General features: G+C 40.9%; 1 protein-coding gene across 1 annotated transcript in view; it reads left to right on the plus strand.

Moving 5' to 3' along the window:
* Positions 1-19,948: 19,948 nt before the first annotated feature.
* Positions 19,949-22,909, plus strand: part of LOC118811474 (cAMP-dependent protein kinase catalytic subunit PRKX-like) — a 44,527-nt gene continuing 41,566 nt past the window's right edge. Inside the window, exon 1 of the mRNA XM_036575706.1 lies at positions 19,949-20,289. Within this exon, the coding sequence (XP_036431599.1) occupies positions 20,049-20,289 (241 nt within the window). The 5' untranslated portion in view covers positions 19,949-20,048. The remainder of the gene's footprint in view (positions 20,290-22,909) is intronic.

Below are 22,909 nucleotides of genomic sequence, written 5' to 3' on the forward strand. Positions count from 1 at the left end.
CAACCAGCATAGACCAGCATATCATCACTATCAGAACAAAACCTTGTGTTTTTAAAATGGTAATTTTACAGGAGAAGAAAAAAAACGTTCATAATACTGCAAGAAACAACATCATGTCAAGCTGACCACCTCCTTGTTTCTACGCTCATTGTCCATTTTATCAGCTCCACTTACTATATAGGTGCACTTTGTAGTTCTACAGTTACAGACTGTAGTCCACCTGTTTCTCTGCACCCTGTTCTTCAGTGGTCAGGACCCCCACAGGACCCCTGAGGTGTTTAAAAACTCCAGCAGCACTGCTGTGTCTGATCCACTCAGACCAGCACAACACACACTAACACACCATCACGTCAGTGTTACTACAGTGCTGAGAATGATCCACCACCCAAATAGTACCTGCTCTGTGGGGGTCCTGTGGGGGTCCTGTCCACTGAAGAACAGGGTAAATGGGGGCTAACAAAGTATGCAGAGAAACAGATGGACTACAGTCTGTAACTGTAGAACTACAAAGTGCACCTATATAGTAAGTGGAGCTGATAAAATGGACAATGAGCGCAGAAACAAGGAGGTGGTCATAATGTTATGCCTGATCGGTGTAAGTTAAGTGTTATTAAGTGTTAATCTCACAATATTGGCATATATTCAGTAACTACAGGGACTGGGGGGACAAGGGGGGGCGGCGTTTCCAATATGCATATTCATAGAACGCTGAAGTCTGTATCAGGATAATAGTGTGGAGATCCTCCCAGACCATTTTAGTAGCTTTGTAGGAATAAAAATAACACATACAATATTTAACAGCTTATTATTTATCATGAGTTGCTTTTTAATTGCTTAAATTACACCTTTAGAGAGACTCTTATGGAGCAGAAGTCGGGCCTCGTATCCTTGAATCGTGTGAAGCAGCAGTCCTGCTGCCAACCTCTGATGAAAAGCCAATAGTTAGCATGGAAGGATTCATTTAATGTATGTTTGGTCGATCCTGACAGGAGGCCCGAGTGGACAACAGTGATAAATTCAGCTCGGTTAGATTAACAGCCACTCCGCTGGACACTTCACGCCTGCAGGGGGAGATATGGTTTAAGGGTAAAAAGACTTTCAGGTTGGTGAGAAAATGTCTTGAAAGAGTAGCAGTGTTTTTGCTTTATGGCTGAGTTTGATAAAGGGATAAAACTGGAGAGCAGAGCTTTTAGTCACTGTCCAGCTGAGAACTTCTCTTGATTTTAAGAAACTAGTGGTATAAAAGATGGTGACATTTATTATATTGCAAAGAAAATACAAATATACTTGCTTTCTTTCCAGGACTTGCTGAGCTGAGTGACTTACTGGATCAGAACGGCCTGGGATTTTGTGTAAAATGTGATTTTTAGCGTTCGGCGGTTATTCTGGAAAAACTGAGTAAGTCCCAGATACTGCAGCAAACATGATTCCAACATGAATGTACTGATCTGATGGTTTTTGATGAAAACTTCATGCAGAAATATTTCTAAATGGTGGGCTGTGTGGAGGAGAAACTGAGGGTCAAAGAAGAAGAAGAGGTGCTTAAATAGCTTAAACAGTCTGAAGAGTAAATCTAATTGAACCCTACAAACACTTAACTATTGAAAAATCACATTAATCAATGTTTCATTAAGTCTGCCTACTTGTCTACACTCACTGTCCATTTTCCATCAGCTCCACTGACCACACAGGAGCACACTGTAGTTCTACTGTAGTTCTTCAATGGTCTGGACCCTCACAGAGCAGGTACTATTTGGGTGGTGGATCATTCTCAGCACTGCAGTAACACTGACGTGGTGGTGGTGTGTTAGTGTGTGTTGCGCTGGTCTGAGTGGATCAGACACAGCAGTGCTGTTGGAGTTTTTAAACACCTCAGTGTCGCTGCTGGACTGAGAATAGTCCACCAACCAAAAATATCCAGCCAACAGCGTCCTGTGGGCAGCGTCCTGTGACCACTGATGAAGGACTAGAGGATGACCAACACAAACTGTGCAGCAGCAGATGAGCTATCGTCTCTGACTTTACATCTACAAGGTGGACTGACAAGGTAGGAGTGTCTAATAGAGTGGACAGTGACTGCAGTGCTGAGAATGATCCACCACCCAAATAGTACCTGCTCTGTGAGGGTCCATGGGGGTCCTGACCACTGAAGAACAGGGTAACAAAGTATCAGAGAAACAGATGGACTACAGTCTGTAACTGTAGAACTATACATATCGATACATATATGTTCAGGTACGATACGATTTTCAAGTCTGAGGTCAAGATTTCAATTCGACTCCAAAAATCACAAGACTTTGAATTTATAAACTCTTCAGAAAAAAAGCCCAGTCATTTGCATGTGGGTGTGTCCATAGCACAAGCCCCGCCCAGTCTCTCTTCCACACAGCTCTACAGTAGTAGTGATCGGAACAAATATAGACATTTTATTTACTATCCAAAACCGCCAGTGAACCTACAAGGGTCTTCTGAGTTTATATGGAATATTGATGGTAAAATAGTGGAAAATCTGAAATAATAAGTTTTCTTTGGGGACTATTTTGCCTCACAGCGCCCTGCATATTATGTATCCCTCCACTACGAATGGATTTTAAGGCCAAAATCTTCTAAAACTATCATAAACCAGTGTCTCAGTCATCAGGCAGTGAATTCATAACCGTTTCATGTAGGAACTTTCTGTGAGGGAGCTTTTAGAGGTGGACGTCTGGTTCCTATCACCACCACTGTGAACAGTTCTGACTCGGTACTAGAACAGAGCATTTCATATCAATCACATCTTACTGAGTTAATTATGCAGAACATTTTAGAAAATTGATAGAATTCCCCTTTAAGAGTCGAAGACGAGGAGAAGAAACGTCTTTAGTTCAGACAGATGGACAGATTTGGGACATTAAAGGACGGCTGGCATTTTCAATTAGTGTAGGGACACTCTTAAAAAGATGGTTCTTCAAAGGTTCTATTTTTTTCAAAAGCAGACACCATTTTGGTGCTACAGAGAACCATTTTCGAAAAGGTTATATATGCACTCTTAAAAGGATGGTTCTTTAAGGGTTCTTTAGTTAAGAAAATGGTTCTACCTAAAACCAGAAACACTCAAAGAACCCTTTGCATGATTAAAGGGTTCTTTGCCTGGTGAAAGGGTTCTTCAGATTGATGAAGAATGCGTTCAATATAGAACCTTTTTGAATAGGGTTCTACATAGCACCCAAAAGGGTCCTATTTTTACAAGCTTGACATCATAACAAAAGCAGAACCCTTTTGGGTGCAATAGAGAACCCTTTTCAAAAAGGTTCTATATACACTCTTAAAAAGATGGTTCTTCAAGGGTTCTTTAGTAAAGAAAAAGGCTCTGTGTAGAACCATGAACACTCAAAGAACACTTTTGCATGATCAAAGAGTTCTTTGCCTGGTGAAAGTGTTCTTCAGATTGATGGAGACTGTGCTGTATATGGTTCTATATAGAACCGTTTTGAATAGGGTTCTACATAGCACCCATAAGGGTTCTGTTTTTATAAGCTTGACATCGTTAGAGAACTGGTTTCAAAAAGGTTCTATATACACTCTTAAAAAGACGGTTCTTCAAGGGTTCTTTAGTAAACAAAATGGTTCTTTATAGAACCATGGACACTCAAATAACCCTTTTGCATGATTAAAAGGTTCTTTGCCTGGTGAAAGAGTTCTTCAGATTGATGAAGACTGTGAAAATGGTTCTATATAGACCAAAAGGGTTCTTCTATTGTTACAAGCTTGATGTCATAACAGTAGAAGAACCCTTTGGGTGCTATATAGAACCATTTACAGCACATTCTCCATCGATCTGAAGAACTCTTTCATGATACGATGAAAAGTTTAATCATGCAAAGGGGTCTTTGTGTGTTAATGGTTCTATAAAGAACCATTTCGTTTACTAAAGAACCCTTGAAGAACCATCTTTTTAAGAGTGTATAAGAGGTTTCACATACAAAATACAAGATATAGTTACATAAGCGTTTAGTTCTGCGAGTCTTCTCAGATCAGATTTAGATTTTGGAAGCTGGCGACGGTTTTCCATCCAGAAACGCTCGCTGTCCAAGAAAGTGTCCATCACTCATTTCACCTAAGACGTGTTAATGGACTGTAATCAAATCAGACATTAAACTCTGAATCTGGATGGATTTCATGTCTTAATCCTCCATTAAACACAGTCCTGGCCTTTCTGACCTCAGCATTACGGTCCAGAGACGAGCCTGGAGTTAAAACTTTTATTGAAGGTCTCAAAAACCCTTAAACATCCTAATTAAACAGTACTGCGACACGAATGTCCTTCAGGTAAGCCTATTAAGGTCTGTGCATAATGACTGTAGTGTATTCAAAGGCATATATTTCAGAGGTCTGAGAGACGGATTAAGAGAAATAACAAACAGGGCCTGAGGAGAGAATTACAGCTCTGTTATTCTGAAGCGCTGTAAACTGAACTCCACCAGTAGGGGACACTGCAGTTCTGCCTTAAAGGCAGTAGAATGGACATTAAATGCCCTGTAGACTCACTGAGTGTGTTTACATGCACTCAATAATCCGATAACTGCACAAAATCAGATTCTGTCAGTAATCCAATCAACGCGTTTGCATGCACTTGAGTAATCAGATAATGGGGAAACTCCAGGTCTACATAAGTCAGACAGTAATCAGATTTCTGCTTTTTTTAAACATCGAGTCACTTTACCTGAAAATATGAACAAACATCATCTAGAAGATAAAGAATATTCAAATCCTTTATTTCGTGTTTGGTTTCAGCGCCGCTCCAATGGTGTTTTGCTTCGTCTCGCGACATCCACAAGCGCAGACTGAGAAATCTGAAAGAAATCAGAGTAAGAGTTTACCTGCACTGAGAAATCAGATTACTGAGCTAAAATCCAGCCTCTTTTTCAGATTTCTTAATCAGATTTCTAGATCTGAGTATGGTGTTTACATGACCATTTGAATAATCAGATTTCTCAGTGATTGTTATTACGATTGGATTATTGATTGCATGTATACGTAATCAATTTCATTGGACAGCCGAACACGCTTGGAGGAGAACACTAACCGCCAGATCTGTTATGTCAGCTTACAGATGCCTGCGCTGGCTAGCATTGCTCTGAGTGATGGGGGGAAGATGGGGGGCCATCCTGCCCACCTGGAGAGCGAGGACAATTGTGCTCTCTTGGACTCCCGGCCACAGATGGCTGTAGCATCACCATCTGACTCGCAGTCTCCTGATGATAGGGCCAACGCTTAGCCAGTTGGGAGCCCTGGGGCCCAATTTTTAGTAAAATGTGGTGGATCAGGGCTCGTTATATAAAGAATATGATTCTGATTAATTGAAGATTGAAGATTAGTTTCACAATTTCAAACAAACAAAACTCAGATTTGCGAAGCACCTCCTCTTCAGCCCTATTTGAGCTGGATTAGTTTTACCAGAGGAGGTCTGGTGATGTAATATGTGTGTGATTTTAATGGATAGTTTGTACAGGATAGAGGATCTTTATAATTCCCCAAATTATCCCAAATAGCCTGGATCAAAACATCATTGTGCAGACATTTACATCAGCATTATGCGACAGGCACCATGCTTCTGAACAACGGCACATACTCAGATTTCATGTTTTTATTTTTTTCCAATATGTTAAATTATGCAAATAAATAGAAAAGTAAATAGTGGTATTTAAGTGTGTTCCCTGTATATCAGTGGACACCAAACCTCCTTCTGGAGATCTACTCTCCTGCAGTGTTTAGCTCCAACCACCCCCCCACCTTACCCAACACTAATCTGATCCAGTCAACAGCGTTGCCAGATTGGGCAGTTGCCTGCAGAACTGGCAGATTTTGGTTGGATTTGGCGGGAAAAGAGCTTTGGCAGGTGAACAAAGTCTGGGCTGGTTTGTCTTTATTTTGGTGGGTTTTAAAAAAAACAGAAAATTAATAAACTGCATTACTTTATAATACAGCTGCAATGTGAGTAGCCCTAACTCCTCACCACCATCAGTCAGTTAACAAAACTTTGACTGACACACGTTTTAGTCACTCATGTTGTGAGGAGGCCGTTGCCCCGCCCATCTATATCACCGCAGTCGACATCAGCGTTACCACACCCAGTTTATTACTGATGTAATTGATGTGCGTATGCGACAAACATGGCACAGGTTATCCAATTCACATGGCACCACTGACTGTATAGAGCTCTGCTATAGCTGGAAATCTGTTCAGCAGAGTCTATAAAGGTGAATAAGTTTTTAAAAGTCTGTAATTAATAGGAAATATGCTTATAGTTTTGTGGCGTCAGGCTCTGTGTTTTGAGAGGAGCTCAAGCTGTGCCCGCTCGCGCCACCCCCTCCATTACCAAGGACATTTATTGTTGTTGTTGTTGTTTATTAGTTTAAAACATGTTTATGTGTTGGCTGTGTTTTATTGTGTTCTGCTGTGGGTTACTTATTGTGCGTTTAGTGTTCATTGGGTGTTGTATGGCTAGAGGTGACCTTCCCCGCATTTCGATAAGGTAGCACAGTTCGTCAGAGCACCGCCACAGCCCGCCTTAGTTTCATGTAGCTTAATGACATCAAATTGATGCGCAGTAGCTTTAGCTCCCATGTAGCAATATTAGCATTATAGCTGTTTAACTATCTCGTAATTCAGAGGATCCAGTGGTATTCGAGAGAAAAATGTACACAGGACAAACGTATCGGATTCTGAACATTTTTATTTAACACAGGGGGCGATAGAGGCGATTTTTCGAAAACCCTATTCATTCTGGCCATAGAGAAATGGAGCTCAGACCCAGAGTTCCTAATACGGGCATAACGAGGACTACAGAATGACGCATGACTACAGTGGTCTATGAGACACTGAAGGAAATGGCTGATTCTCTGGGCGGTACCAGAGGCTTGGCCAATCAAATCAGACCTAGTTAGTTGTAAGCCAATCATAACTGAGCTTAACATCAGCAAAGCTTTTACTAAACTGCTTTTCCACTGCATGGTACCAGCTTGGCTCGGCTCAACTCGGCTCGCTCTTTATGGTTTTCCACTAGGCAATTCTTGTACCAGGTACTATTTTTGGTACCACCTCCTTTGAGGTTCCAAGTGAGCTGAGTTGATTCCAGAAGGTGACATAAAACATTACAGACTACTGATTGGTCGGAGAGAACTGCTAAACACATTTGCTAACGTTATCTACCAGGATAGCGTAGCCTTATGCGTCGCCTTTGAGTAGCCAGAATCGCCTCGTCGTCTGAATTCTGATAGTTTTTCCCAAACTCTCCTGTTTTTTTCAGCAGTCAGCTATGACGACCAACTTCATGGAGGGGGAGCTATATCTGCAGTGGAAAAGCAGCTCAAGTGTTCTGTCAGTTCTCTTTAATGAAGGCAGCGCCGAGTCAAACTTTACAAAAGTCGCTGGTGTTATAATTCAGTCGTGGGCTGGACGTAAGGGAATCACCCTTGTGACCGGAAGGTTGCTGGTTCAATACCCTCAGCTGACAGTACATGACTGAAGTACCCTTGAGCAAGGCACCTAACCCCCAATTGCTTCCTGGGCGCTGTGGATAAGGCTGCACACCGCTCCCGGCAAGTGTGCTCACTGCCCCCTAGTGTGTGCATTCACTAGTGTGCATGTATGTGGGTGTATAGGTTAAATGCGGAGGTCTAATTCCTCTGTGTGCAAACACAGTAGGCTAATGGTTCTGAATTCTAATTCACTGAAATACTGAGGGTCATAAGCTACAGCCGTTTAGTTCAGCATATACTCGCACTGCAGAGGAGTGTTTGAACTGCTGCTGTAGCTAAACTTAACAGCGTTTGGAGCTGCCGTTAGAGACACTTTTCTGCGTTACTGCCTCTGATACTGCCTGCTACAAGCTGTGAACATGCCTTTTACTGTCTGAGGATTGTGAGATTAAAGTAAATTAACGGGAAAAGAGCACAGATTGGATGTTGCTGGCTTACCGGTTACTTAAATGTGTGCTATTTTGTCCTGCTTCAGCTCATCTTCTGGTGTAAAACGATAAGCTTGCTATCAGATTTGGCATGAATTAACCCACTTTGGCCAGCTAAGTTAAATCTTGGGGATTCATAATTTGACACTGAAGTATTTATGGTGGGCTAAAGTCTGAGAAACAACACAGAGCAAACCATTTCTGTTATTTTACCATTTAAAATAAGATCATACAGGTATGTACCACTCGTTTATCTCTCTTGGGGGTAAACCTGCAGGCCGTCTTTTACAGAAATAAGGGTCAATATTTTTCCAGTCAGCACTGACGCCTTGAAACAGTCGAAAAACACTGCCAAGCTAGTTTGTGTTTAATGTGAGACTAAATATTCTCTATAGGCCCAAATGGACAAAAATGAAATTCCAAACGTATTTATCAGACATATTTCTGCAGTGTCCAAATACATATTTGTTAAACGTCTTTTTAAAATGCATTTATTTGTATTTATTGTATTTGTTCAATCATATGCAGTTTTAATAAAGGTTACAGATATAACTAAATATACATGAGCTGAATGAACGGCACCGACTTTGCTCTGTACTTTACATTAACCTTGTACGTCTGCAGTCAGACTCTCACACACAATGTATTTCACATAAACAAGTTATCAGATCATAACTGCATTTTCACAGAGTATCAATACCCACAACACTCGCTTCTGTCCTGTTAAAGGATCATTTGATCAGATTTAAAATGAAGATACTGGAACACAAATTCATTTCTAAAGGTATCAGACAGTGAAGAGCATCAGACAGGATTCTGGATATTTTCAAATGGATTTGATAAACATTTACATACATTTACATTTGTGTGTAATATTTCCATATTCATTTTAAAGTAAATTTATTTTGATATATATTTAGTTAATATGGTAAAATATTCTGAAATCCATTTTAGTGGAATGTATTTCAGCACGAACTGCAATGTATTTGAAATGTATTTTAAATATATAATAATACATGTCCATATTTAATATTTTTGTCCATATGGGAGTTTTAAATCTAGATTCAGTTATGAGTTGCTCAGGTGAACTGTGGTTAGCCTGGTACTAGCAATGCTATCAGATATTAGCATTATGCTAGCTGTGTTAATTGACTGAGGAAAGGCTTAATTGCATTAAACATTGTTATATGTGACTGATAGGCGGTTGTATCTGGGCTTCTGTGTAAACATAATGGAAATGCTGATAATAAAACTAATATTCCATCCTGAAAACTAATCACAGTGGGTTCCCAGATAGCAGACCGTTTTGGGCCGATTCTAGCGTTTCTACGTGAGTGTTGGTTGACTAGCAGGCAGATGTTAGGCATGCAGGCCAGAATAGGGCCAGATGCCAGACAGCTTCATATGGTTTTGCTTTGTGTCTTGGTTTGTGGGGCAATTCTGGCATAAATGTTGTGGACCAGCAATGTGGTTGGGCCAGATTTGGGCCAAAGTTGGGCCACATACATTAGTTTGACTCACTTTACAGTGTGTTGGGCCAGATCTGGGCCGAGGACCCAGCCACTGGCCCAGAACAATCCCAAGGATGTGGCCCAGAAGTGGCCCAGCCAAATTTTGCTAACTGGGTGAGCTGCCCAGTTGATGTTGAGGACAAGGGTTGGTGACCACTGCTGTAGAGGAGGTGTTAACTTATCTTCACTTCCGAAATCAGCGATGCATGCAATTTGAGCAGGGGTGCCTAAACTTTTGCATGGGTCTGCATTAGTTTGCAGTGTCATATCACTTGACTATTGATATTTTAACTGATTGATTGGTTAATAGATGAGAGTCACCCTGTAACACGTACAGACACAAACCTAAGACGACATCTGATCTAATTATTATCAGACAAAAGAATATAGACAATAATACTGCGCTCTTCAGAATTATTGGCACCCCTGGTGAAGAAAAATGGCTATGAAATGATGTTTTATTGTTTATCAGGTTCTTAAACTAAAAATTACAAAGAAAAATCATGTAAAATTTCCTTTATTGAAGGTGCCAATAATTCTAGAGCAGGGCTGCCCAAAGTTTGGCCCGTGAGGACAGTAGACCCTAACCCCACCCCCTCACCCAATCAGAGAACAAACATGTATTTATATTATATTTAACTTCAACTCTTCTTTCCCTTTTAAAATTGTATTGTATTAAAATTGTATTTTTGAAGCATTTTAGTAACAATATGCATTGTAATGTTATAAAATACATTTTGATAAACTAGCTTTTGTCTTTTTGGCTGTCGGCCCACCACAAATACGGCACTGTAGCCCCCCAAGACAAAAAGTTACAGGTGCTGTAGAACCTGTTAATGGTAAGTACTGCAGTGTCCTGGAATAACAGACACATTTGTATCAGAGCAGATAAGAGGAAATGAAATGAGCTTAATTTGCAGCAAAGTGAATCAGGTTAGACTGAAGTCTGCTCTGTGAGGCATTTGCTGGAAGAACCACAGCGCCACCTACTGGCTCCACACTCTGCTGCAGTACATTCTCAGAACAGTGATCTGAGATAATCAGCATCTCATCAGATTTCTCTCTCTCTCTCTCTCTCTCTCCGTATATATCTACTCTCTCTCTTTTTCTCTCCCTCTACACATACATGCACTGACCAGGCATAACATTATGACCACCTCCTTGTTTCTACACTCATTGTCCATTTTATCAGCTCCACTTACTATATAGGAGCACTTTGTAGTTCTACAGTTACAGACTGTAGTCCATCTGTTTCTCTGATACTTTGTTAGCCCCCTTTTACCCTGTTCTTCAGTGGTCAGGACCCCCATGGACCCTCACAGAGCAGGTACTATTTGGGTGGTGGATCATTCTCAGCACTGCAGTAACACTGACGTGGTGGTGGTGTGTTAGTGTGTGTTGTGCTGGTCTGAGTGGATCAGACACAGCAGTGCTGCTGGAGTTTTTAAACACTGTGTCCACTCACTGTCCACTCTATTAGACACTCCTACCTTGTCAGTCCACCTTGTCGATGTAAAGTCAGAGACGATAGCTGCTCTGCTGCTGCACAGTTTGTGTTGGTCATCCTCTAGTCCTTCATCATCTCCTCTGTCTCCCTATCCATCTATCTATCCATATATACATATATAATGTCTCAACAATGTCTAAAACAATGTCTGAGCCACCAGGCAGTGAAATCATAACCATTTTATGTAATAACTTTGTGGGGGAGCTTTTAGAGGTGGAGGTCTGGTTCCTATCACCACCACTGTGAACATTTCTGACTCTCTAGAATGGAGTGTTTCATACCAAACCACTCTGAATGACTTTGCATACATCTTAACCATCTAATTATGCAGAAAATTGTGAAAAATTGATGGAATTTCTCTTTCATGCCAGTGACAGCTGTGCAGCAACTCATCAGTTCATCAGTTCTTGCATGATTATGAATGTGTAAGTTGAATAAAATTTAAATAACTTTAAAAAATGAACATTTATGTGATTCGGGCAGTGAATATAACTGGCAGTATTAGTGGCCTATTTTCACAAAGGCCCTTTTCTGCTCTCAGCTATTGAAGAGCAAATGTAAAAAGACATGGTCTCAGTGCTCAGGCAGCAAAATTGCACACTGCTGACTAACAGAGCTCTGGAGACGTTTATGTAAGCTAGAAATACTTATTTATTTATCTCTTTAGAACACAGTGAATATTATCACATAACTTTATTAAAGCTTTACAGGGTGACAGGATTGGTTCATTGGGTTTTATGTAATGATTTATCACATGTGCAGTATATATCTCAGCCCACAAGGGGCAGTAGTGAATTATGACAGCACTCAGCTCACAGCAGTTATTGATGTTTATGGATTTTACTCTCATTTTCACTGTCATAAGCTTCTAATCGTATTCATGGGTTTTTATAGATCTATTTGTCATTTGTTACTCTGACAGTCTAACAGTAGTCAGTAACAATAACCGAGACTGTGACACTAACACTGCTACTAGTCAGTGAGTGGTTTTATAGAGCTGTTTCTTAGTTGTTATCCTGATAGGCCTCTAACAGTAGTCAGGAACAGTGACTAACAGTAACACTATCATTCCTATTAGTCAGTAACAGTGTCTGTAACAGTAACATTGTAACACTCTTACTAGTCAGTAACAGTGTCTGTAACAGTAACATTGTAACACTCTTATTAGTCAGTAACAGTGTCTGTAACAGTAACATTGTAACACTCTTATTAGTCAGTAACAGTGTCTGTAACAGTAACACTGTAACACTCTTACTAGTCAGTAACAGTGTCTGTAACAGTAACACTGTAACACTCTTACTAGTCAGTAACTGACTAACAGTAACACTGTAACACTCTTACTAGTCAGTAACTGACTAACAGTAACACTGTAACACTCTTACTAGTCAGTAACTGTGACTGTAACAGTAACATTGTAACACTGTTACTAGTCAGTAACAGTGTCTGTAACAGTAACATTGTAACACTGTTACTAGTCAGTAACAGTGACTAACAGTAACACTCTTACTAGTCAGTAACAGTGTCTGTAACAGTAACACTGTAACACTCTTACTAGTCAGTAACAGTGGCTGTAACAGTAACACTGTAACCCTCTGACTAGTCAGTAACAGTGACTGTAACAGTAACATTGTAACACTGTTACTAGTCAGTAACAGTGACTGTAACAGTAACATTGTAACACTTACTAGTCAGTAACAGTGACTAACAGTAATACTGTAACACTTACTAGTCAGTAACAGTGGCTGTAACAGTAACATTGTAACACTGTTACTAGTCAGTAACAGTGTCTGTAACAGTAACATTGTAACACTTACTAGTCAGTAACAGTGACTAACAGTAATACTGTAACACTTACTAGTCAGTAACAGTGGCTGTAACAGTAACATTGTATCACTCTTATTAGTCAGTAACAGTGACTAACAGTAACACTAACACTCTTACTAGTCAGTAACTGTGACTGTAACAGTAACATTGTAACACTGTTACTAGTCAGTAACTGTGACTAACAGTAACACTAACACTCTTACTAATCAGTAACTGTGACTAACAGTAACACTAACACTCTTACTAGTCAGTAACTGTGTCTGTAACAGTAACATTGTAACACTTACTAGTCAGTAACAGTGACTAACAGTAACACTGTAACACTCTTACTAGTCAGTAACTGTGACTGTAACAGTAACACTGTAACAGTCTTACTAGTCAGTAACTGTGACTGTAACAGTAACATTGTATCACTCTTATTAGTCAGTAACAGTGACTAACAGTAACACTAACACTCTTACTAGTCAGTAACTGTGACTGTAACAGTAACATTGTAACACTGTTACTAGTCAGTAACAGTGACTGTAACAGTAACATTGTATCACTCTTATTAGTCAGTAACAGTGACTAACAGTAACACTAACACTCTTACTAGTCAGTAACTGTGACTGTAACAGTAACATTGTAACACTGTTACTAGTCAGTAACAGTGTCTGTAACAGTAACATTGTAACACTTACTAGTCAGTAACAGTGGCTGTAACAGTAACACTGTAACACTCTTACTAGTCAGTAACAGTGTCTGTAACAGTAACACTGTAACACTTACTAGTCAGTAACAGTGGCTGTAACAGTAACACTGTAACACTCTTACTAGTCAGTAACAGTGGCTGTAACAGTAACACTGTAACACTCTTACTAGTCAGTAACAGTGGCTGTAACAGTAACATTGTAACACTTACTAGTCAGTAACAGTGGCTGTAACAGTAACATTGTAACACTTACTAGTCAGTAACAGTGTCTGTAACGGTAACATTGTAACACTTACTAGTCAGTAACAGTGTCTGTAACGGTAACACTGTAACACTTACTAGTCAGTAACAGTGGCTGTAACAGTAACACTGTAACACTCTTACTAGTCAGTAACAGTGACTGTAACAGTAACATTGTAACACTTACTAGTCAGTAACTGTGACTGTAACAGTAACATTGTAACACTGTTACTAGTCAGTAACAGTGACTGTAACAGTAACATTGTAACACTCTTACTAGTCAGTAAGCGTGGCTGGTTTTCATCACCTATTTATCATGTGTTCCTTTGATAGGCCTCTTACAGTAGCGATTACTGGTGATTACTTTATATTCAGTGTTGTGTATGAATTGTGAAATCTTGTTCTTTATTCATATTGCTCTTGTTGTATTATTGTTTTGCTATCCAGTGTTGACCAGAGGAGGATGGATTCCCCTTTTGAGTCTTGGTTCTTCTCATGGTCTCTTCCTCTTGGGAGTTCTTCCTTGCCACTCTCACCCTTGCTTTGCTTATTGGGGGGGCTTGGACTTGGATTTGGATTCTCTGTAAAGCTGCACTGTGACAGTGTCCCTTTGTACAAAGCACTATATAAATAAATCTTGACTCCTTTCTTGCTCTAATTATCGAAAAATGTTGGTTTAGAGGGAAAATTAATTAAGTTCATTGGATTTCTCCGATTGTCTGACTGCTCACATGCGCTTCTGCTTTCTGTTTAAGATACTCAGCCGGCCACTTTATCAGAAACTCTTGCAGCTGCACCTTGCTGGTGTACAGTTACAGACAGTAGCTCATCTGTTGTGTTAGCCATATGCTAGTCCTACAATCTGCAACTGTACATCTATATAGTGGACTTATAGGTGTTTCTAATAAAGTGGCCGCTGAGTCTAATTCCTTTGACTTTTTCTTCAATGGCAAGTCATCTCACTGCTGGCCATTCTGAAGGCAGTGGGCAGTGAGTGCTGTCCAGTATCAAAGCATTGTAGGTCCAATTACATGGCCTGCAGCAAATATAACATTAATCAAGGTGCTAAGATGTGATCAACAATTGATTAACATAAGTTTTCTTTGGGGACTATTTTGCCTTAGAACACCCTGCATGTATCCCTCCACCAAGAATAAGGCAGCTTCACAGTGACGCTTTCAGTAGAGATATCTGGCATAGATCTGCCACTGCTGACTATGAAAATATGAACATACATCATCTACAAGATGAAGAATATTTAAATCCTTCATTTCGTCAAGCATTTAGTCGGTTTCAAAAGTGTTTTGCTGCATCTCGCGGTGACGCTGCTCGCTTATTTCTGGTACCACCATCTGTTTTGCACAAGCACAGACTGAGAAATCTGAAAGAAATCAGAGTAAGAGTTCACATGCACTGAGAAATCTGATTACTGAGCTAAAATCCAGCCTCTTTATCATTAATCTTCTTAATCAGATTTTTAGACCTTAATCTAAGAAATCAGTGTGCTGTTTACATGACCATTTGAATAATCAGATAACTGCAGAAATCTAATTATGATCGGATTATTAAGCATGTAAACGACTGACTGACATATCTAGACATTCGTGACTAGAGTGACTATTTTTCTCACCAAATTGGTTCCACCGATTGGAAATCATACCGTGATTGACAGATCCCTCTGTCACGAGTCAGAGCTCAGAATTGCGGCATTTTTGATCCCCCTCTATTCGAGCTACAAAGTAGGAAAAAACATGGAGGCCTCCATGATAGCGAGTGCTGTTAGCAACAAGCTAGCCAGCTAATGTTAGTGATATGAGTAATAACTTTAATGTTCATGATGTATTTACCTTCTTAAAATAGTAAACATCATGGTCAGTGTTACAGATGTAAACGACTACTCTGTCTGTATGTTGACTAAAGCAAATCTCATTCTGAAGTAGAGCAGTGCTTCTCTATTACTAGTGACCGAATGAGCCGCCATGTTGATTTGATCCCATACGCTGAGCTCGGAGTTGAGAACACCATCCCGACCTTTCAAGCAGGAACTCTCAGCTGACGTTTTCTTAGATTATTCCAAATAAAAGGAAATTCAGCTTCAGTTGAACTCAGCATTGATCTGACACGTTAGGTCTTCTCTTCAGTTCCTGAAGTTCTAACCAATGGAAGAGCTCGCTTAGCACTCCCATTGGCTAGTTTATGTACTGAGATTTCACAGAGAAAAACAATTTCTGATTGGATAGTTTTCTGTTTTGGCATTTGAAGAATTTAACCTCTTAAAATCCCAGACTTATCATTCAGTAACTATAAGGACTTCAGTGCAAACTGGTTGAGCTAAATGGCCACTTAAGGGGTGAACTGTTTTGTTTCCAAGCAGAACTTAGTAATGAAACAAGAGTAGTACTGTAATGTAATGTAAATACAAGCATAATTCCACTGAATAAAAATTAACAAAAAAATACAGACATTTATTTTTTAGTTCTCAGAAATCATTGTCTTTTTTAAATACCTAGAATGCCCTGAGGGTCCCCTCTGCTATAAACATGAGCTAAATACGGACAAAATCTGGGCATCATGATGGACACTGGTGTTTTTAGCTAGGTCAACTCAGTGATGTCTACTTTTTTGCAGTACTCAGAGGTGGAAAGTAATGAATTACATTAACTCTGTCCGTTTTTTCCTATAATGGTATTTTTTTAATAGAATTCAATCATAGTACTTTTACTTGAGTTATTTCTGAGTACTTTTACTTTACTACTTTCATTTCAAACAGTTGTAGAGTAAAAATAAGTCTGTATTTCAGCTCATAAACCAGTTAGAAAAAAGCCGGTTAAATGCAAAAGATTCTGAAGGCCAATCAAAACAGAGCAGCTCCCTTTAGCTGACTGGCTAAAGATACTGTGTCCTTTTACTATTTTCTTCTCAATATGTTTTGTATGATAAAATAGTAGCTATTAATTAAACTTAAAATCTCTTGTGTATGTTTAATTGCAAGTGCCTGTTAGCCAGCTACTTCGGTTTACTCGTTTACCTGTTCTGACGCCGTTTTCGGGTGTATTTGTAATATATTTGTAATAGATTTGTAATATGAGAAATCTAGTCTAATACAGGTTCCCCAGAACCTGCGTAAGACGGATACATGTGTACCAGCAGGCCATACTGTGATCAGAACTCAAAACCTTTTCTTGTGTAATATTTTAAAAAAAGTAACTCAATTACTTGAGTAGTTTTCCAATACTTCCAAAACTACTTCTTCACTCTGACTTGAGTAATTTCCTTTATTAATACTTTGGTAACACTTTATTTAGATTAACACTGTAGATGTTTTGTAGATGCTCAGTATACTGTTAACTAACATTCGACTAAATATCCACAAAATACAACTGAACTTGATGTTGTGTGTGAAAGATTCTATTAAACCTAACCCTAACCTTAATGTCGTTGAGTATCACCAGAAAGTTTGTTAACAATATCTGTAAATCATCTATAGGGGACCATCCAAATAAAGTGTGACCAATACTTTTACCTGTACTCAAGTAAATCATCATTACGGTAACAGTACTCTTACTTAAGTAGGAATTAGCACCCTTTCCACCGGCAGTATGTCACACAGTGCCCTAGCTGAGTGGTAACGTGAGGTAAAGAGGAAATTAGATAAATTTGATTTTCGCTTTAGGGCAGGCTGCTTATTGACGTGACCATTTTAAATATTAATCGCCCATAATTATAACTTATTTCAAGGCTGGAGTGGACGTTAAATCAGATAAATTATTTAGAGCTTGGACAAAAGGCAGCGGGCAGTAAATCCAATATCCGCTAAGCCCATCACAGTGACCTTCCTAACTGCCCATTTAAGGCTGCAGCTTCCAAAGGAACTACAATCAACAGTCCATCCAGATTTATCATAGCAATACAAACTTTCATCCTTAAGAACTTTGCATCACATTTTTAATAAATAAAAGGAATATTCATGTCAAAAAGCCCAAACAGAAAACGATTCCACACATTGATTTATTTATGAGCCGTAAATGAGGATGCGAAGCTCATGCATCATTCAGGAATTTCAGTAACTGCTGTATGGATAAACTCTGGCATATGCCGGGTTAAACAGCGATTTGAAATATTTAGCTGACGCTGGACTTCCGGAAGTCAGCTGCGGCGGGTTTTAGAGAATAAAAGATGAGGGGGCTCTCTCGGCATGGGCCATTAGTAATGCTTCAGCAGACTAAAAGTCTATAGCAAACCATGCATGCTCCGCGGTCCTGAGGCTGGACCAAGCCGGCCTGGCTCACAATAGGCGTCCCTTACAGGCCTGTGCTGTGACGTTATTGTAGTCTACCCTAAGTTTTGTTAAAAGGAAGTCAAATGTGCACTCCAGTGGCTTTTAAAGTGCAAAACAGGCCAATTACATCACTCAAGGAACAAAGTAAATGGTATTGTGTCAATTGCAATTTTGCTGAGTCAACTTGGTTGCCTCAGTCAAGCAATTAGAAAGTCTCCTTCCTGCTTTTGCAGGTGAATGGGGCATCAGTTAATGCATGAGAGCCTGCGCTCGCTAGCTAAGTTGAACAGACTTCCTCTGTGCAGTGCAGCACAGCCCAATTTAATTCAATAGACTCCTATGAAATAAACTTTTCCTGCAAAATGCAGGACGCTGTAATGTAGCAGACGCACATGTGAGTCAATAGACTCTTGTGCAATGCAGTAAAACTCCCATAGTCTCATGCGATGCAATACACTCCTCTTATATAATAAAACAGACTCCCATGCAACCAATGTTTCCTGTGCGATGCAATTAATTAATGTCTACAGTGCAATGCAACAGACTCCAATCAAATGCAATAAACCCCTCTTGTTCAATTTAAACGGCTCTTGTTCATTGAAGTGCTCTCATTTTCTGCAATGCAATAGACTCCTTGTATAATGCAATAGACCATATTCAGTCCTTTTCAATTAAATAGTTTTATCCTGTGCAATGTAACAGACTCAAATTCATGTGCAATGGAAGTGATTCCCATGCAATGCAACAGACACGTGCTCAATGCAATAGCCTCATCCTGTACAGTGCAACAGACTTTCGTAAAATGCAACAGACTCCACTTATGCAATGCCATAGACTTGTATTTCGTGTGCAGTCCTTTTTAATGAAATAGTTTCGCCTTGTGCAATAAAACCCCTGTACAGTGCGATAAATTCATGTGCAATGCAACTGACAAAAATGCAGTGCAGTAGACTCCCATGCAATGCAATAGACTCCTCTTGTGCAATGCAACAGATTTGTGCTCAATGCAGTAGTCTTATCCTATGCAGTGCCATAGACTTGTCTTTCTTGTGCAGTCCTTTGCAATGAACTAGTTTTTCCCTTTGCAATGTAGCAGCCTCCAGTACAGTGCAGTAAACAGAAAAACATGCAATGCAATAGACTTATGGTCAATAAATGAATGTCATCCTGTGCAGTGCAGTAGACTTCCCTTGTAAAATGCAACAGACTCCACTTATGCAGTGCCATATATCTGTCTTTGTGCAGTCCTTTTCAATGAAATAGTTTTGCCTTGCGCAATGTAACAGACTCTTGTACAGTGCAATAAATGCATGTGCAATGCAACTGGCAAAAATGCAATGCAACAGACTCATGCTCAATGCAATAGTCTCATCCTGTACAGTGCAACAGACTTTTGTAAAATGCAACAGACTCCGCTCATGCAGTGCCACAGACTAGTCCTGTGCAATGCAACAGAATCTTTTTCAGTGAAATAAACTCATGCACAAAGCGAGTTCCATGCAATGCAATAGACTCTACTCATGCAGTGCCACAGTCTTGTCCTTTGGAATGTAACAGACTCCTGTGCAGTGCAATTAACTCATGTGCAACGCGACAGAGTCATGCTCAGTGAAATAGTCTCATCCTGTGCAGTGCAATAGACTCCTCTCGTGCAAAACAACAGACTCAGTCTCGTCCTCCTCAATGCCTCTGACTCCTCCCGTGCAGTGCACCAGACTCCTCCCGTGCTCCCATCCCAGAGGTCCCGAATCCAGACCGGTCCAACGAGAGGAGCGCGCAGACGACGCCTATCACTAAGCACGAGCCATGTCGTTAGAGGTGCTATGTCCGCAGTGCTTAAAGCGTAGCCTAAGCCACGCGTGCATCGGTGTCCTGATGGGCTGCTGAACACCCCCTACTCCTCCCCCTCCCCCTCCCCTTTCCCTTTTGTCCAGCGGACTCGTTTCTTTCTTTCTTTTTTTTTCTTCCGGGAGCTCGTGCGCGAAGAATGCCCGGCGCGGAAGACCTAAAATGAGGTGCAGTGCACGCGAGGTGAGCGGAATTAGAGGATGACGGCAGCCAAAACGTCGCCCGCGCGAGGCACGGCAGCGGCAGGAGCGGCAGGAGCGGCAGCAGCGGCAGCAGGAGGAGGGAGTGGAGGAGGAGGCAGCGGAGGAGGAGGAGAAGCGTCCCGGGACGGAGGCAGCACGAGGAGGGGCGCGCGCTCGCCGGCCGGCGCGCCATGCATGCAGCCCCAGCCCGGCTGCACGGACTTCTCCCCGGGCATCCTGGACTCCGTCGCCACCGTGGGTGCGTGCACAATCATACAAATGCAAGTTTACGCTCGCACACTCAGAGTGGCACGCACGTGCGTGCTCCAGGACAAGGCATCTCGCCTAATGCGTCGCGCTCGATGTTTGCAATCGCAGCATTCATCGGAATAATAATTGCAGCCTGGTTCGCGCGCGCGCGCGCCCTGAGGGGAATATGCATCTTGCTTAAAGTTTGCAGTTGCAGCATTGAGCAGAATCGGTGTTGCTGACGCGTGCACGCTCTGAAATATGATGTGCATTAACGTTAATGCGTCCAGCCTGTATGGTCTTTGATGTCCGAGTATAATCAGGACTGCAGGCACGTGCATGCTCTGAAATGATGCATCTTGCTTAACGTTTGCAATCGCAGTATTGATCAGAAGCACAGCGGGCCTGAAATGGATATGCGTCTTGGTTGATGTTTCCCATTGCAGCAGTGGTCAGAACCAGAGCTCTGAAATAGGATATGCATTCCTGCTTAATGCATCTTGCCTGACGTTTGCATTTGCACTTTCGCTCAGAACTAGAGTTGCAGGCTGGCTTGTGCATGCTCTGAAACGGACAAGCCTCTTGATTACAGTGTGCAGTTGCAGCAGTTGGAGCGTGCATGCTCTGAAATGCAGTTGCAGCACGGGTCACAAACAGAAATGCATGCACATGCATGCTCTTGAATATGGATCTTAATTTTATCTTGATTGCAGTTACTTATTGAATCAGTGCAGTCGTGCTTAAGAATTTGCATTTGCACTATTGCATAGAATTAATGTTGCAGGCTGGCTGGTGCATGTGCTGAAATTATAAGCATGTTGCTTAAACTGCAGTTACTCTAATGATTAGAACCAAAGATGCAGGGAGGAGCGTGCATGCTTTGAAATGCAGTTACAACACGGGTCACAAACAGAAATGCATGCTCTTGAATATGGATCTTAATTTTTATCTTGATTGCAGTTGCTTTATTGACCAGAAACAGTGCATGACGTCAAATATAACATGCAACACGCTTAAGGATTTGCATTTGCACTATTGCTCAGAATTAGAGTTGCAGGCTGGCTGGTGCATGCCTTGAAATTCTATGCATGTCGCTTAAACTGTGCAATTGCACTAATGTTTACAACCAACGTGAAGAAACGTGCATGCTCTTGAATATGGATCTTAATTTGATCTTGATTGCAGTTGCTTATCAATAAGAATCAGTGCAGTCCTGCATGACTTCAAACATAATATGCAACATGCTTAAGGATTTGCACTATTGCTTAGAATTAGTGTTGCAGGCTGGCTGGTGCATGTTCTGAAATTATAAGCATGTTGCTTAAACTGTGCAATTGCTCTAATGATTAGAACCACAGATGCAGGGAGGAGCGTGCTCTGAAATGCAGTTGCAGCCCAGGTCATAAACAGAGATGCATGTGGATCTTTATCTTATATCTTGACTGTAGTTGCTTTATTCCTGAACAAGATTTCAAACATGATATACATTCTGCTTAAAGTGTGCTATTTCAGCATCAATCAGAGTCAGAGTCGCAGTCACGTGCATGCTCCGAAAAGACAATTTTGCCTAAAGTGTGCAGCTGCAGTAGAGGTCAGAATCATAGTGACAGGCTGGTGTGCATGCTCTGAAAGGATATACATCATGCTGCATGCGCGCCTGCAGCGTCCGTGGACCCAGATGCACACTGGAAGCATTGATTCAAGCTTGCAGGTGTTAATCCAGAAATTGCTGTGGTTGCAACTGAGGTGCAGGCTGCAGGTGGAGCCTCATAGTGTGACCCATTTCTATGAAGTACCAGCACTGCTGACTCGAAATGTATATACACCACATTTTCAGCAGCAGACTCGCTCTGCCCACTGCTGCAAAGGAATTAGGACCAACACCAGGCTAAAGAAAAGATCCGTTTGGCATTATGATGACACAGGGAATCTAAGGTGAATTCCCTATTTGCTTGCAAATTAACTTTATAGATTGAAGAGGCGCTCAATTGCAGCATCCAGCTGCGCAAGTGTTGGCTTGATTGCTTGCGTAGCACAAAATACAACAACGATCAAGAAAAATATTTGCACTGATGTGTTGAATTAAGCTGGAAAACTGTAAAAAAATGTTTTAGTTAACGAGTGAGAAATAAATGTGTATATATACACCCATCAGCCATAACATTATGACCTCCTTGTTTCTACGCTCATTGTCCATTTTATCAGCTCCACTTACTATATAGGTGCACTTTGTAGTTCTACAGTTACAGACTGTAGTCCATCTGTTTCTCTGCATACTTTGTTAGCCCCCTTTTACCCTGTTCTTCAGTGGTCAGGACCCCCATGGACCCCCACAGAGCAGGTACTATTTGGGTGGTGGATCATTCTCAGCACTGCAGTAACACTGACGTGGTGGTGGTGTGTTAGTGTGTGTTGTGCTGGTCTGAGTAGATCAGACACAGCAGTGCTGCTTTTACTGCTGGGAAACACTTCTGAAAAAAACTGCTGTTCTAGTCTGATTACACATGTAATTACATTTGTGTTATTACCCTTGTGAGAGAATACGCTGTTACAACTCTTAAGGTACACTCGTGTAATTACATGAGGTGTACTTCTGTAATACATCTGTAACAGCGAGTAAATCATTAGTA

Source organism: Colossoma macropomum, unplaced genomic scaffold, assembly GCF_904425465.1.
Source record: "Colossoma macropomum unplaced genomic scaffold, Colossoma_macropomum, whole genome shotgun sequence".
NCBI lineage: Eukaryota > Metazoa > Chordata > Actinopteri > Characiformes > Serrasalmidae > Colossoma > Colossoma macropomum.